The sequence below is a fragment of the Lissotriton vulgaris genome, chromosome 2_1, assembly GCF_964263255.1.
Source record: "Lissotriton vulgaris chromosome 2_1, aLisVul1.2, whole genome shotgun sequence".
In the NCBI taxonomy this organism is placed as follows: Eukaryota; Metazoa; Chordata; class Amphibia; order Caudata; family Salamandridae; genus Lissotriton; species Lissotriton vulgaris.
Window position 1 is genome coordinate 1,016,447,529 of NC_141687.1, and position 17,753 is coordinate 1,016,465,281.

At 40.3% G+C, this 17,753-nt stretch overlaps 1 protein-coding gene across 4 annotated transcripts in view; it reads left to right on the top strand.

Moving 5' to 3' along the window:
• Positions 1–17,753, top strand: part of LOC147731545 (dipeptidyl peptidase 4-like) — a 688,588-nt gene that overhangs the window by 595,458 nt on the left and 75,377 nt on the right. For all 4 annotated transcript variants that reach the window (XM_086956608.1, XM_086956609.1, XM_086956611.1 and 1 more), the window contains 2 exons: positions 2,704–2,802; positions 14,185–14,254. In XM_086956608.1, the coding sequence (XP_086812734.1) occupies positions 2,704–2,802; positions 14,185–14,254 (169 nt within the window). The remainder of the gene's footprint in view (positions 1–2,703; positions 2,803–14,184; positions 14,255–17,753) is intronic.

Consider the following 17,753-nt stretch of genomic DNA (forward strand, 5'->3'; position numbering starts at 1 on the left):
CATTGGCAGGAGCTGTCATCACAGCAGTTCCTTTTAATGCATTTCACTGTTTGGTGCAGGGTTTCCTTTTTTATTTTCAAAAAGAAAATCTCAAAATGGAATTTTCTTTTTGAAATGATTCAATTGACACCAAGAAGGGAACAGATGCACTAGTTTTCTCACCTTTTGCATCCATCAGTTGGTTGATCATTGGACGTGTGACGCTTTCTTCTGCCTCCATATTCATTTGTTAACTTAGCGTGGCTTTTGTTGAGCATCTTTCCAATCTTGATTTCCTTTGAGGTCTTTTGGCCACATCAGTGACTTCCTTGCTCAAATGTTTGGAATAGTTCTTCATGTCTCAACCTTGGCTAGGATTGGCAGATATTAAGACTCTGTTTTCTCAGTTTCATCAAAGGTTTTCATTTCATCTTCCAGTGCTTCCTTATTCTATGCTTTTGTGGAATCAACAATTTGTCATGCAGTCTTTCCAACGGCTCTACTGTCAGCTAAGATTTTGATTTTGGCTGCAATTCCTCAGCTATGTAAATGTGAGAATGTGCTGCTTTGTAGAACTGTTAGCATTTTGGCTGCTATTCCTAGGTAAGATCATTGAAAGAATCTGACTTGACAGGCCGAGGGAAGGTTGACGACAAACAGATCATTAATTTCCTTTCAGTTAATTTCGGCTTTCAGAACTAAACCTCCAAAGTGTGGATTTGATTCTCAAAAGCGAAAAAACATAGGTCCTGATGTGCAGGTGAGTTTCTCTCAGCACAGGGGAATCACTGTTTGCTTTGCCTGCCTGGATTCACTGTTTCACCATGTACAGACCAGCAGGCCTGACTAACATTGATCCATCTTCATTTTGCAAGTGTGGTTTGGAGAGGGATCAAAGGTGGATCTATAAGGAATGTAGGAATGGCTGAAATAGTAGGCCTCTGTGAACATCAAAACTAAGTGCAGTGAAAACAATCGAATTTGCAGTTTCACATTAAGGAATTTGTGTTCCCTGCGATCATGCTCCAGCCTAGTTTAGAATTTTTTCCAACAGATTTATCATAGTTTTAGACAAAAACTAACTATTGTGGTTCCAAGCTTTATTGAAAATCTATAGTCTCCAGAACATGTATGACTGTACTCACTTAAGGTTTGTTAATCACTCTTCATGTTTTTATGACAGAAAGCTGATGATTTTTGCTCCAGTTTTTGTTTCCGATGAATTAGATTCAAAGAGACCTTTCCACAGGCTATGCCTACGTACTGCTGATCTTTTTTAAAAAAAATGTATTGGTTTTAAGCTTGCATCACTCGTTAATATACCACTCTTCTACTGCTGTGAACCAACAGTGCACTACCTGTGGATAGTATTTACATAGCAGAGCAAAAGTGGTGTCTATTAAGGTCATGAAAATGTAGATATATAGGTCTTCTGCACCCATCGTGATCAGATATTCCTTAAAGGAGTTCCTTATATTTCATTTAGGTCTGTTGCTCTGGCACCAGTCTATGGATGATACTTGTACAGGTTTTTTTATTCAAATACAGGTGTTGTAAATTGTGCTATGTCAGTGTGTTCCTGGTTTATTATCGAGTGGACTAACATCCAACTTGCAATGTTATCAGGTTGTTTCGACTGATGCGGGAGAAGGATGCAGCAGTACTGTCTAGATCACTAAAATGTAATCTTTATTTCAACTTTTTTTAACACTTCTATCAAAGTATCACCACGTGTTACTATTTTGTACAAACAAACTGAACAGTGGGAGTGAGAGTCCATTGCAGGTCAAACTGGGAAAGTATTTATGGAAACTATACTTGCTTGTCACCAAGGAGGATTGTTTAGACTATGATTAGAAAGAGTGGTACTTCATGGAATAGTGCTTCAACACACCAGTCTTATGGTTGACAAAATGGTTCTCAGTCCCCAATTTAAGTAAAGTTGTGCACAAAATGTATGCACCGTTTACATTGTGCATATATGGCATTTGTGAGAATTAGCAAAACATTACAACTTATATATGTGGCATTCTCCAGTAGGTAGTTATAGTTAGGACCTAGTTTCCATAGGAAAAATGTTTTTTGACTTGCCTATATGCTTGCCAACAGTTGATGAAGCTTTAAGAAATGTTCCCAAAAACATGTGATGCTCACATCAGCTGCTGTCGGGAAAGTTTTAGAGTGATCCATCAAGTGGGGGCCAAGAAAAAGGAGGGATCCCAAAATGCATTTTCCCCATGTAAATTTCACCAGGGATTTTAAACACGACTACAGCCCAAACCGCTGGACTTAATTGCACACAATTTCGCTGATTTCATTTGAAATGTCATCAGTGATGTAATCAGTGATGTCACTGACCATGTTTTGAGTGATGTAATATGTGATCATAAGCAGTGCATTGCAGGGGTGTAAGTTATATCTAGCTCAGGTAACTATAACAGCTGAATTTCACTGGTTTTTCACGAGTGAAATCTGAGCCTTACTATATTGTTCCTGTAACCTTTGTTTTTTCAGTGAAAATATATATTATAAATACATACACACTCACTGAGCTCCCAATAAGAGTAGGTAAATTGCTTTCTAACATTCTTCAATGGGTTTTATCAAGAGAGACAACGAGGAAAAATCTAAGAAAAAGCAGAGCTAGAAAGAATTTACATTCTATTTTGTGCTTGAAATCATTTTGCTGTCATAACCTGTAATAATATTAATGAATCTATGTAGAGATCCGGGTCCTGGAAGACAACAAATCATTGGAATCAAAGTTAAGTGATATCCAGATGCCTTCAACTGAAAACAAAACAATTAACGTGGGTGGATTTGGTAAGTTGAGTGGGTGAGAAATAAGTATATATTTATTTGTAAAATATTTTTATTTGTACATTTGGTAATAGCTATATTCTTAGTAGAGAAATTATCTAAAAATTATCTTCTAAATAACTGTGTATAGCGTTTTGGGACCCTAGTGTAATTTTACCGATTTATGCCCTTATATAGGTATAATTCCCATCACCCATATATAGGCATAAAAATCATACCCATATTTAGACATAACCCATCCAGTCCAAATACGGCATGGCTACTTCCACTAGTTCCAAAAAGCCACAACGATTTCTTGGAAAACTCGGCTTTAGCAGTCAGAAACATGCCCTTTCTTGAAATTTGATTTGTCCTAGAAATCATGGCGTTTTCAAAGAACTACCGTTCTTTGGAGACGTTATTATGTCCGACCTTACGTCAATCCATGCACCTTCAAGGTATAAATATGCCTACACTTACCCTAGCAAACACACGGTGGTTTGGAGCAGTCCAACTATCTACTTGCTCGACGCATCTTGCTACAGCAAGTACCGAAGGAAGCCAACCCTCCAGCTGACACACTGACAGAGAGGCTGATTTCTCTCGCTGAGTATCCAGCTCTAGCGTTGCCAAGCTCCCCTTGCAGGGTGTTGGGAAATCGAGTCCGGAGACAGGGATACCAGACCTCCTTCCTACTAAACCAAGGTATGGAGCTGATTAGACCCTAAGAGAAATCTTGGATAGATTCTTGTCAAAGAAAAACTAAACCTATGCTACACCACACTTACTTCTTCCCTCGTACTAGACTTAGGTTAGGTACATTGGGGTACTTTAGAATTACCAGTTGAGTACTTTTAGTCTTCGTTATTTATGTATGTATTTTATGGCGTAGAAACCATACTACGCTTTTACAGTATTATTTCATAATACTCTTCTTGATGTACGCATTATACTTTACAGCCAGTATTATGATTGTAGCAGTTCATTTCTTCTGTATGAGAAAGAAGACTGTTCAATAAATACTTTTATTGAAAACGCCCGTCTCTCTATTTCTCTTTACCTCTGGTGAAACGAAGCATGCACGATTGACTGAGTAAAATATCTATCTATTGTTTTCAGGACTCTGAAGATCAGTTTTATTCTTGGGGAAACAAAGTTGTCATTATTATGCAGTTGTCAGAAACGAATCCCTTCTTGTGTATTCAATAAAGTTTCTAGTGACCTCTGAGCTAGCTGGCCCTCACACTTAAGTCTAATATATTCGATAGAGACCTAGTCGACTTAAGTCCTACATCACATCTATAGGATATATTATTCCAATGCGCAGAGCCTATTGGGAATATAGGGACTACACTACATGACGCTCAATGTTTGGTAAGGCACTAATTTAATGCTAGATACTAGAGTAACTCAGTCGTGCTTTTCATAGAGACCCCTTTTTCCCGTAAAATACTCCACTAGATGTCTGGAGTGGGTAAATATCTGCCATAATTGAGTAGGACAAAATCCTGTGTATTAGTTTTTGGTTTGATTCAATGTTGAAGGATACAGTGCTCCAAAATATTGTGCACCTTATCTTGGTTTCCTTGAAACTTGCTCTGCAAAACTTTCAGCCAACAAAATGACTGAAAACAAGACCGATGGAGCTGCAGGAGCTGCAGCCAGACCGGGTTTAGACGTTACAGGTTTCCAACAAAATGACCCGGATGCTATAATGATCCCGGAAAACTTAAGGAAAACCATCACTATAAAGCTAATAACAAATGGCCTATCATCAAGAGGTGGTAGGGTAATTTTTGTCATAGAGGCACATGAATATCAGCAGACAGAGGTATTCTATTCATGGATTGTCTTGCCTGAAGCAAATCCAGTAATACATGTGTTCCACTTATACAAAGTAGAGGAACCTCCAACCGAATGCGTTCCTTTTGAGGACATTGAAATTCCACTAACTTACCAAGAGCATCAGCTCTGGTTTAAAGGCACCCTACAACATCAAAATCACATTACCAGGCTCTGTCCACTAGGTAGACCAGGAGCAACATGGCCAGTACTAGCCAGCTATACACCACATTCTGACATTGAAGAAATGTCAAGTGAAGAACTATTAGTTCAACTAAAACAATTAATCAAAATACATAGACAATTGGTTCAATATGTCATGCGGACTCTAACAGTCCAACCTGCTATCAGGATTCCACAGCAAACCCCTCATCAGGGGAACACAAATACAATTACACCACAGACCATACAATTAGTCATTGGTAAATTAACCGCAAAACAGGAACAAATTCCATTCTGGTTAGCTCAAAAAATCACTCAAATCGAAGCAGTATTTCCTGACAGTACACCTCATGGGAAACACAGAATTTTAACAATCTGTTCACAAATGGGGATCGCACCACACCTGGAGGACTGCGACACTTGGGGTACAGTCTTTGCTGCAATCTACAAAAAAACTCATAGGTTTCCGTCTATGGCGGTAATACCAGACGTCCTGAAACAGATTCAAAATGAATACGGGCCAGAGCCTGCTTTGAATATAGGTATAAAATTACTTAAAGATATCAAACTGGTCCCAGCTATAATATTAGCTAATATTAAAGGTGAAGCAGCAACCATGGCGATCCGCCAAAAATTAAAAGAACTTGATGTAACTGAGCAACCATATGAACTAGCAGTTTGGGTGGAAAATCAGTAAAGTCCCAACTAACAGAAAATCCTGAAAAGGTTTTTATTAAAAACACTATCACTACTCCTAAAAAGAAGTGGGAAAATACTTGACAGGCACTTCCTAAAGAGAAGCGTTATCAATCCAGAGGTGGGACTCCTCAAAGGGAGCCCTCTGAAAAGAGGTATAACGTCAGGAGTAGGGATATTTTGAGAAAACCTGATAGATATCAAGATCCTGATACACGTTCCTCTCGTACCTTTCAGAGTTCCTCACAGAAATCGGAAAGAAGAGGACGGTCAGAACACAAGGAAGAACGTGTGAAGTCCAAAGACGATCAACACATTCCAAAAAATAAGAAAACTCAATTCACCAAAAAGAAGGTAGCAGGACTAAAAATCAGACATTCCGAGGTTCTTGAGGACACAACTCAGGAACGGGGAGTGGGCCCAGACAATGCTGGACAGCGTAGCAGAAGTCACCATAGCTTGCAAGATCCTGAAGGATCATCTGGAGACAGTGGACCTGAATGAGTATATTCAAGTTGAAACTGCTGACACCATGGTTAGTGTACCCCATAAGTTATATGAAGTAACACTCCAGATGGAGGGGAACATAACTAGGAAAATAAGAGCACTCTTTTGGGAGAAGCTCTCTAAGGGTTATGATATTCTTGTATCTGAAAAAGACTGCCACCAAAATTTGTCAGGGAGTGCCCACATAGCAAAGAGAAAACAGAACAAAGTGGCTGGACAGGAAATTTTAACAAAAACAATTGTTCAACCACGTAGTTAATGTATACCACGTGACAAACGGGTACAAATCCCAAAGTAAATTTATTTTTTCTTTTTACTTAGATTCAAAATTCAAAAGCACAAACACGAACCGGCGTTATTACAGGTTCTCTTCAGGACAGGGACTGGGGGCTGTTGTTCTGCACAAGGCATGAAACTGGTCGTGGTTCAGGAGTACTCAACCAGGGAGAAAATTCTGTGCTTCAACATGGACTGAAAATGGGGTGTAGTGCCCGCAACGCGGTGCACACGCGGAGTCCAAGAGAGCTCACATGTTGAGCCGTCTCAACGTGGGATCTGAAGACCCAGGCAATGGGGGAAGAGAGGTTACTCCGCGCCAGCAAATGATTAGTGTAGACAGCTGGAACTTCGAGCACGGAATGAATCCGGCGGTCTGGGCGGCAGTGCAGTCAATCGAACTGACTTCAGATCCCACGTTCGAAACGCGTCGACACCTCCACCCTGTGGCAAACCTTAAGGGTGACCCTAGGATAGAATTTCATCAATTACTTTGGATCCTAGTTGTGTCAACCCGTTATAAATTATTAACCACAGGATTGGTTGACAGGCAGGCACTTTATTCCATCTTTTCCCGCCTGTCCCATGGTCCCATATTTCTATGGACTGGTCACATGCTCTTCACCTGAAAGTTTTCTGCATTGTATAGAACGGCAATTGATTTTGTTTATTGATTTCAGTATTGTTTTGGTGTGTCTCGTTCACTCAGTTTGCTTGATGTATTCTTGTAATTGTTGTACATTTGTAAATGTTGTAAATTTGTATATAATGTCATCATGAATCCACTGTCGTAACAATTGTTTTGTTTGTGTTTGTGCTTTTGAATTTTGAATCTAAGTAAAAAGAAAAAATAAATTTACTTTGGGATTTGTACCCGTTTGTCACGTGGTATACATTAACTACGTGGTTGAACAATTGTTTTTGTTAAAATTTCCTGTCCAGCCACTTTGTTCTGTTTTCCTTATTGTTGAGATCCAGGCTGGGTAGTTGCTGGATCCAAAACCTTCTCTGTTCTACACATAGCAAAGAGGTCATTATGCCAGCCTTCTCCAATCATATTCGGATTCATAAAAAATATACTTATGCCAGAAAATGGTCTGTAGCCCAGGCTCCAGCATTATATAAAAATCATGTAGGATGGGATGAAGATTCTCCTCACCATAAAATCCAGTTAAAAAATCAACCAACTGCTCAGAGGCAGTATCCAGTTAAGCAAGAAGCTAAAAAGGAGGCCAGGGCGATCTTAGATGAACTTGAATACCATGAGGTGATTGAAACATGCACCTCATCCATGATCAATTCTTTGTTTTTTCTCTCCAAACCAGACAATACATATCATCTAGTTTTGAACTACAGACATTTAAAGTCTTGTTGCAAAACATTTGCAGTACAAAATGCACACTGTGCAGCACTGATTAATAACATTGTGCGCAAAAAGTATAAAACTACATTAGATATTTCAAACGGTTTCTTCTGTCAAAATATGGCACCTGAAAGCAGGTACTTGACTGCTTTCTCAATTATGGGGACACAGCATCACTTCTGTCATCTCCCCCAGGGATTCAAGAATAGTCCAGGGTTATTTTCAGCCAGAGTTACAGAGTTACTACAAACGTATGATGATGAGACATTATCTTATGTCGATGACATCTATCTTACAGACGGTGACTTGGACAGGCACTTGAACAGGGTGAACACCATAATACTTGGTTTCGCATCTGAAGGGTACAAAATTAACTTTAAAAAATCAAGAATTACCCACCTCAACGTCATATTCTTAGGATACGAACTTTCAAGTGAAGGTAAAAGCCTGGCAGCAAACTTTTTAGAGAAATGTGCGCTGCTCCAACCTCCAAAAAAGCTGCAAAACTTACAGTCCATTCTAGGTTTACTGAATTTCGGAAGAACTTACATTCTAAACTATGCAGAAAGGGTTAAACCTCTCTACGAATTAATTAAACCTGATTTTAAAACAACAAATTAGACTCAAAAACATACTGAAATTTTCCGTTCAGTGCAAACAGACATGTTGGCAACAACACATTTACAGACGCGCGTAAACGTACGCAACCTTATAACCCGAATCATCCCAGGAAGATGCAGATTCACGTACTTAACCTTTAATGAAGGGGAAAAAGAAGCAATTGCTTATAAATCACACTTGTACACACAAGCTGAAATGAAATTCACTTTAACAGAAAAAATTCTGACAGCGGTTCAAACTGCAGTAGCAAAAGAGAGAGCTCTCGCACAGGGAAAACGCATAAAAGTTGTTACTCCTATACCTGCCTTAGAGGCAGTGACAAAAGCAAGCATTCCGAATGCAAAGGCTTTACATCCAAGATGGATACAATGGGTTAACTCTCTTGCTGCAACAGACGTTGAATACGTTTTTGACCCCTACTTGAAAACTCAAGAATTTTCACAATATGAACAAGAATGTCCTCTGTCGACTGAAATTCTCCTTCTAGAACAATACGAATATATAATTTATACAGACAGATCAGCACAGCCCGTTATTGGGGTTAAACAAGCTTATAGTGCTGCATGCGCGATTGTTAAAGGTCGCTGGCGTGAGGCTAAATTCAGACCTATGGTCACAAAAACTCAATCCCTAGGAGACAGTACAGCTCAGCGAGCTGAACTACAGGCTTTCAAGATGGCGCTGGAAAATACCGATCGCAAATTCCCCACACTCATAGTGTGTGATTTGTATTACTGCGTCCAATCTTTTAATGAATACTTGCAGAACTGGGTTCAAAACGGTTTCAAAGATGCAAAAGGTTGCATATTCACGCATAAGTTGCTCTGGGAATAAGTAGTTCAGTTACAGAAAGAACTACAAAAGAATCATGTGATCCATACAATGAGTCATCAGCGTAAGGGTGTGAACATTGAAGGGAATTCATTGGCTGATGAGGCCGCGAAGGCAGCTGTGCAAACGGCTTCTGTAGCTGCAATCACTCATTCAAAAACAAAAATAGATGGTGAAGCATTGTCAGCTGTCAGTGTCACAAGCAAAGGCAGCGGTGCAGCGTTACCTTTAAACTATCCATTAGAATATATATACATAATTGATGCCAACTCCGTCCCTTTTGCTCGAATCCCTGGAGTGGGGGATAGAGTAATCCCAAACAGGAGACGTGGAGGAGCTTTGATACAAGAAGCACATATGGGAGAGGGTCTGATGCATCAAGGGATCTCTAAATCCATTATGGAATTAAAATAGACATACTGGTGGCCAGGGGTGAATGCCCACATTCATGAGTTTGCAATTAATTGCCATGACTGCAATAGAGATCGCAGCAAGGAACGCCGCCGGATACCTGACTACAGTGTAGCAAGCCCAGTACAGACACCATTGTTAGAGAGCATTAGGCTTTCTACACGCAGACGTTGCTATGGACGAATGCTGTCCCACAACTATTAGGACAGATTCATTTGGATGTGGCATCAGCGCTTGGCTGATGCCCGAACTGTTATAGAAGATTTGCGAGTCTTTATCGGCACATACGCAATCGGCCTGCTACATTCTGACCAGAGTCCTACGTTTAGCTCTCGAGCTTACAAGGGGGCCATGGCCAGCTTGGGCATTGTATTACGATACTCCAGTCCATTCCATCCTGAGGGAAATTTGGTTGTGGAAAGAAAAAACTGTGACATAAAGCAATCTATACCAGCTAGGGTACTAGGATCGGGTGACAGGTGGGTCAAACATCTAATAAGTGTCCAACGTAGTCTTAACAATCTGCCAAGAAATTCTCTGGGTGGAATCACGCCATATGAAATCCTTTTTGGGACTAGAATGATTGTCGAAGACCTCAAACGTCATACTTCAGTGGTAGAACAAAAACCCTTTGATATCAAAGACCGTTTGGCTGTTTTGCAGGAGTTAAATGAAACAAAAAGAAGTCTAAGCAACACATTACAGAAGCCAACGACCACTGAAGAAAAACCACCTGTTCCAGCCACGCCTGTCTGGATTCCAAACATTGGGGATGAAGTCAGAGAAAAGATCGCGGACAAGAAGGAATTTGGGCCTTCATACAGAAAACCAGTACCTGTGCTAACAATCCACGGATCAAGAACAGTGTTACTGCCGGCCCTTGCTGGAAGAAAAGAGAACCGGTTTGTATAAATTGACCAGGTAAAACCACACCATGTGGCTGATAATAAGTAGTAGGCCCAGTGGACTCCAAATATGTAGCATAAGACCAAATCTGGCTACTATTCAAGAGGTTCAAACTGAGAGACTCATCACCTTTGAATAATCTGCAGTAAGAAAAGAAGAACTATGCAACAAAAGCAATGGAACTTGTTCCTCTTGAAACCCAAATAACAGTTCGTCAAGACACTCCTGTTTACAATGATGTAGGGTCGGACTATACTTATATGGCAAGAGATCCAGTCGCTCCAGCGATTTCAAGTAACCCGGATGCAATACCAACAATTGACAGAACTGCCTCTGGATATTTCATCAACTTTGATACATTTTCTGAGTATCCCAGTGAGCCCAAAACAATGCCAGCAAACAAAACTTTTAAAGACAAAATAACAGCAATTTTTCAGCAACTAGAAAAGACATATCTAGTTTCACCATGGAGTCAATTTTGGATTGTGTTAGATGTACTTTTCCTCCTACTTTGGCTCATTCTTCTTTTAAGTTTGGGAAAGCTGATAGATGAAAAATATAGTAAAATGGACACAGCAAGTAAGAATATCATCTTGCTCCTGAAACCACACAAATCATCTCATCATGAACAAATACGTGTCATCAGTGAACATCACAGCCGTTCCTCCACCAGGTGGTATAGCATGGGACAGAACTGATTATTGAAACACTAAGGGAACTCAATGTTGCTTCCCCTTCGAGCAGCACAGACAAAATTGCTTGAATGAATCCAATCAATCAAATCCTTTTTTAATCTTCAATTAATTCATTTTTATCCAGTTTACTCTTCATTCTTTTAGTTTAATTACTTCAATTCATTTTATCCATTCGAATCCAATGTGAAGGTGTTTTACGCAAACACAGGAGACAAGAGGGTTTCCACATGTCACGTCTTTGATTTAAAAAGCACCCAATGCATTTCGGGATTAACCCCCTACAATACAAATAATAAAACAATGCATGTGTGAGAACGTCATCGCAATTACTGCTCATTCAATGAACAATTTGATAAAAATAGCACCATTTATAACAACTGGTAATATTTGCCTTTAAGTAATTTAACTATGCTGCAATTATTACTATTTGTATCATAAAGTTAGTTTTACATATCATGAAGGAAGTGATTCCATCTATGAAACGCGCACATCAATGTACACTGCCACATCGTTTGTCTAATTCATTTGAAGCACCTCTGAAATTCCTTTAACTGCTTTGACTTCTAATACCCTTACCGTGACATGTTATCTGCATCCATTATTTCACTACCTAGGCTCTCGACGTGCCGACTCATTTTTCACAAGCACCAAATCTTTGTGTCACGTCAATGTTTCTACATAGCAGCATCTCACATATCTTCCTTGTAAATCCTTCACTCAATTATGGCGCACTATTTAACCTTTGAGTTACTCCTTCCCTACTGCAGCCAGGTGGTGTGTCACGTGTATTACTTACAAAGATTCCACTAGACAACGGACTTTCAGTGTTTTTAAACCCACTCTGCATAGCGTAGTTTAAATACATACTACGTGTCCAGAATACCCCATGCTGCGCTTCTCGTGATGTTTCTCAATAACTCTTTCTGCAAATAGTCGACCCACAATGTCAACGTACATTTTACTAAAGCAACTAGAACATTAACCCTCAAAAGTATGCAAACAGTGTTACTTAAATTAATCAGTTCATGTCCTTGAATATAATATCCTCTGTGCTCTCCTCTAAGTAAACATAGCTCATCTTTGACCGCAGAAAACCCCTCCTGTGTAAGTAGTCATTAAATCCATATTTGTTTGGTTCCCTTTAAATGCAACTTGCTGTATTCTTGTTAATCCGTGGTTGCAATCTCACCGGAGGATGGTAATTCTTGCTGAGAACATCAAAGAGAGGTGAGATGCACACCGAAATACTCCCAATTTATTTGTGAAACTTGACCTTGTTAAACTGTAAGGGCGTGCATGCCCGATTCGCGCTCCATCCCATTGCACTTTTTGCAATAAAACTGAAACACTAAGGGAACTCAATGTTGGTTCCCCTTCGAGCAGCACAGCCAAAATTGCTTTAATGAATCCAATCAATCAAATCCTTTTTTAATCTTCACCTTATTCATTTTTATCCAGTTTACTCTTCATTCTTTTAGTTTATTTACTTCAATTCATTTTATCCATTCGAATCCAATGTGAAGGTGTTTTATGCAAACACAGGAGACAAGAGGGTTTCCACATGTCACGTCTTTTATTTAAAAAGCACCTAATGCATTTCGGGCTTAACCCTTCTTCGGGGGTATTTACAATGCAAATAATAAAACAATGAGCTGCCAAATGTTCCCTATTAGTACAAAACGGTAATGTTGCATATCTTCAATCATTTGATCCACTGTTGGTTTCCATTGCCTTTTAAACCTTGTGTCACGTTGTTTTTTTAATCTTGTTGCTTGCTTCATTGCCTTTGCATTCTTTTAAATGTCGCTTTATATTACTCACTGGCTATGTCTGGTAGAAACAGCTGCAGATGATTAATTCACTTTTTTTCTCTGACTCACCGCTCCCTCCTTTTGTCTCTCCCTGTCTGCATCCCTTTTCTCTCTGTCTCCATCCTCTGTCTATCTCTCCCCTCTCTCATCTTAGGTCTAACTAAAGTGTGTTTTAGCTGTCTCGATCAATTTTTCTCTGTGCCGACTCAGAGGATAAAGTGTAGCCCAGCTAAACTACTTGTTGCTCTAAGTATCATTCACATATTGATCAACAAACATTCATTAGGATTAGCTTGATGGCAGCTGTAAGTCATGTAGCATGGAGTTTTGCTTTTACATCATATATGACCATTTTATTGCTGCTACAGATTAATGAATATACAAACAGAGGGACACTCTATTTTATGTCCTGGTTACTATTGGTATGCATATAGAGTGATGCATTCATTCATTCAGACACTTGATGCAAAGGCATTCACCATCCTGTAATGGTGATAGCCAAAGTATCAAACAGCTCATGTAATCCTAATATGCTGCGGCCAAAGAAATGCTGATGTCACATATATGGGCACCAGTGCAAGGAGCAGAAATGTGAGAGTTTGCATCAGTTATCTCCCTGCCCACTCCATGTTCTAGTTATCTCCCTTTTCACTGTGTCCCAATTCTGCGCCAAGAATTGTTGCACCCTTTACAAGCCCACCTTCGTCTTCAGCAGCTTCCGTTAGCCCACGTTCACCAGCTCCCCTTGCAATAATGCCTGTTTCATTTCAGAATAATTGTATGAGAGATACCAGCAGTGGCGGCTGTTGACATTTGAAAGTAGTGAAGCTTAAATATTCCGACTGAGTGACCTGTGGCGATCAAGCGTAGCAGAAATGCAGTTGAAAAAAGAGTTGTCAAATGGTGCATTGGGAAGCAAATTTGATAAAGCAATAAGGTTAGTAAGGCAGTTGTGAAAGTGTAGTTGTGATATCAATAAAGAGTTTTGACATGATAATGATGTAGGCAGCTGCTTATTCAGTATAACCACAGAACTTCATATCAGACTTTGAGATAACAATGCTGAGTACCACACAGATTTCCTTATTTATCGATATACCTTTTTAACAAATGAAATCTTCTGAGGAAATGCACGTTATTTTGATTTGTCAGACTTGAAAAGGGATTTCTTTGGATCCCTAGTTTTATTGTGATTTAAGCCATCAGCACATGGCGGTTGTTCAAGTTCCAGTAAGAGAAAATTTATACATAGACTTCGATTACAGCTGTTATTTTTTTATTTTAGATTTGTGGTACCAGATGATTCTCCCTCCTCACTTTGACAAATCAAAGAAGTACCCTCTGCTTATTGATGTGTAAGTAAAAGCTACACAAAATGGCATGCACGTTGAAAATAACTGCCACAAATGAGGTGGAGGAGCGGTTTGAAGCACTACCTAGTCCGAGGTCGTTGGAAAAATTGAGTTTTAATAAATATGCATATATTTTTTAAAGTGAGGGAAGAGTTTTTGTGACATTTAATACATTTCTGAAACGTTTTTGCAAGAGGAAACTGAGTTTAGTTATTTACAGTTATAAAAGTAACACAGTGAGAGATATATTGACTGTCTGGCTTCCCAAACAAACCCTATCCACTTTGTATGTAAGGTTTTACTCTTTTTTTGATGTACAAAAAAATTACACCATTGAAGGTAATATTGTACAATTTCATCCAATAAAATATTGTTTTTGTAAACTATACTTAAGACATTATATTTTAGTCAGGTGATATTTTCATTGACAATATTCTGACATATCACAAGTATTTCCCACCATTTGAGTGGACATTATTCACTGTTAACTGGAACCTGAAGGCATCCATAAAATATTTTAGCTTCAGCCCCAAATCACAACAGGTGTAGGGGCAGCTTTTTTTTTTGTAAATAAAATATTATTCCTGAATATTAACTTGTCGATTTTTGGAAATATTGTTTTTTGTCCTTCTGTAGTGTTTTTCATTTTTTGGAAATTAACCAAATGTGTCTTTAATTATCAGTTTGTGATTTTCTGAAAGTGCTATAATGTTGTCCTCCAATATCATCTAATATTTTCTTTGAGGCACACATTTTCTGAAGTATTATCCTTTCCTTGATTTTGTCCTCAATCAATCTGCAGTATGCCACTTTAGGAATACATTCATGTTATACCCAAATCCTAGGTTTGTTTTCATTTTCTTTTACTTCGACTAGTTCTTTTCTAGTATATCTGCTTTTTACTTTCTTAAAATATGTTTACTTGAACTACAACTACTGATTTTCATTTTAAGTAAATATATTTTATTTGTCCTAAATATAGCATGTGATTGTCAAAAAATGAACTATTTTTCCCTAAGTATGCAACTTTGTTTACTCTGTCTACTTAATTTGGTACCTCTAATCTGGGACAGTCACTGCCTCTATTTCTCAGTTTAACTATCATGTGATAACATTCACTCATTTTATGCCAATGCAGAGACACATTTTGGTAGCTCCTCATATGTGTTTCATGCACTACCACATGTACTACTGTATTAGCCCAATTACATCTCATATTGCAGCAACTCAATCTCACCCGAGGAAGGGCATTCTCGCTGCCTTAAATGCCCTTACAGGTTCAGCCCGGAGCCACCGCTGAAACCTAACGGCCTTAACATGGCCCTGCTAAACTGCAGATCCTTCCCAAAGCATCAAATTGAAATTAACTTACTCCTTAAGGACTCCAAAATAGAAGTTCTTTTCCTAACGGAAACATGGCTCACAGCAGGTTCAGAACCAGACATCATTCAATCACTCCCACCGGAATACCTGATTAAATTCCACAATAGACCCGAAGGTATCGGCGGAGGAATAGCTGTCTTACATAGAGACTACCTCTCATGCCAATTCAAAGACAGTCCTATACTAGACTGCAAAAACGTCTTCTTCTCCGTCCATCGACCACCCTTGTTCACCCTCTCGGGACTACTAGTATACCGCCCTCCTGGACCAACTCGACGCTTCAATGAGTCACTTATTGATGCTGTCTCCTCCCTCGCGTGCCTATCACCGAATTTCACGCTACAGGGAGATCTAAATCTCCACCTCGATGACTCCTCCAGCAAACCTGCTATGGACCTTAAAGCAGACTTGGGCTCTCTTAGTCTCGAATTGCTTAATAACCTACCGACTCACATCAAAGGGCATCTGTTGGATCCCGTTTTTTCCAACCTCCCGAGTTTAACAACTCAACCCCCCATTCCCCTTCCTTGGTCAGACCACTTTTTGGTCCCTTTTAAATTACATCTATCAACCAAGGCCCCCGACAGACATCCCCCCCAACCCCCCGATCGCCCAAGGAAAAAACTGGACATAAACGCCTGGGCCCAGGTCCTACCTTCCACTTCACCTTATCTGGACGATGATCCTTCTAAAGCAGACGTTCATCTACATGATTGGATCCATCAATCCCTAGAAACCACCTTGCCACTCAAACAACTGCCCAGCAGGAATAAAACGGCCAAATCTCCCTGGTTCACTCAGGAACTTCGCAATCTAAAAAAGAGATGCAAAAAACTCGAACGTACATGGAGGAAAACCTGGTCAACAGTTTCCAAAAATGAGTACAGAGCCGCCATCAAGCTCTACAAGAACTCCATAAAAACTACTCAGGCCACCTTCTTCGAAGGAAAGATTGCAGCAGCGGCCAATTCCGCAAAGGAAACATACCGCATAGTACGTCTCCTGACAAAAATCCAGGACCCCCTTCCCCCGCCAGACCCAGAGGGCGTTAGATGCAATCAAATGGCCAACTTCTTTTCCGCAAAAATCGACAAAATACTTACTTCACTCCCTATACCCACTGCCCCCCACCACACCACCCCACCTCCCCTTCATCCTGAGGCTCCACTCCTACGAGCCTTTGACCAGATCTCCACAGAGACTTTCTTAGCCACTCTGCAAACTGTGAAAAGTGGCTCGCCATCTGACCCAGCCCCCATCAGCAAGTTAAAACTGGTCGCCCCCACTGTAGCCCAACCCTTCACCAACCTCATAAATGCCTCCTTCAAGGAGGGCACCGTGCCAGCCAATTGGAAGAAGGATACCGTCAAAGCCCTCCTGAAAAAACCTCACCTGGACCCCACGGATCCCTCCAACTTCAGACCCATTTCGCTCCTTCCCGGGATCAGCAAAGTGGCCGAACGAATAGCCAACCAGCAACTATCCATCTTCCTGGAGTCGAATCACTTACTACGCGACTCCCAGACCGGCTTCAGACCGGGGCAAGGCACCGACAACGCCCTACTAGCAGTTGTCGAAGAGGCGAGAGGCATCATTGACGCAGGAGGATCAGTGGCAGTGATCCTCCTCGATCTAAGCGCCGCCTTCGACACGGTGGACCACGCCATCTTGGTCCCCCGGCTAAGACGAGTGGGAATCACCGACTCTGCCCTTGCCTGGATTAAGTCCTTCCTTGAGGGAAGATCCTTTCAGGTGTCAGATGGCTTCTCCACGTCTAAAGCCTTGTCCATGCAGTGTGGGGTCCCCCAGGGCTCCTCACTGAGCCCCACACTTTTTTTTTTTGTCAAATTTTTTTTTATAGTTTGCAAAGGTAAAAGTAGAGAAAGAGAGGAGTAATAAAAAAAGAACAAGAGAAGGGAGAAGGAGAGAAAAGGAACATAACCCCACACAGGGGGTGTTAAAGAGCATTATTGTAAAAAAAGAATAAAAGGGAACCCAGATAGTGCATCAACAGGGACGGTAACCAGCAGAAAAAAGCAGAGACAACAGAAATGCCAATGATATGGGCCTGCTGTCCACATTGTCCGAAGTGCGCAGTGAAGTCCCAGCGGTTGGTGCA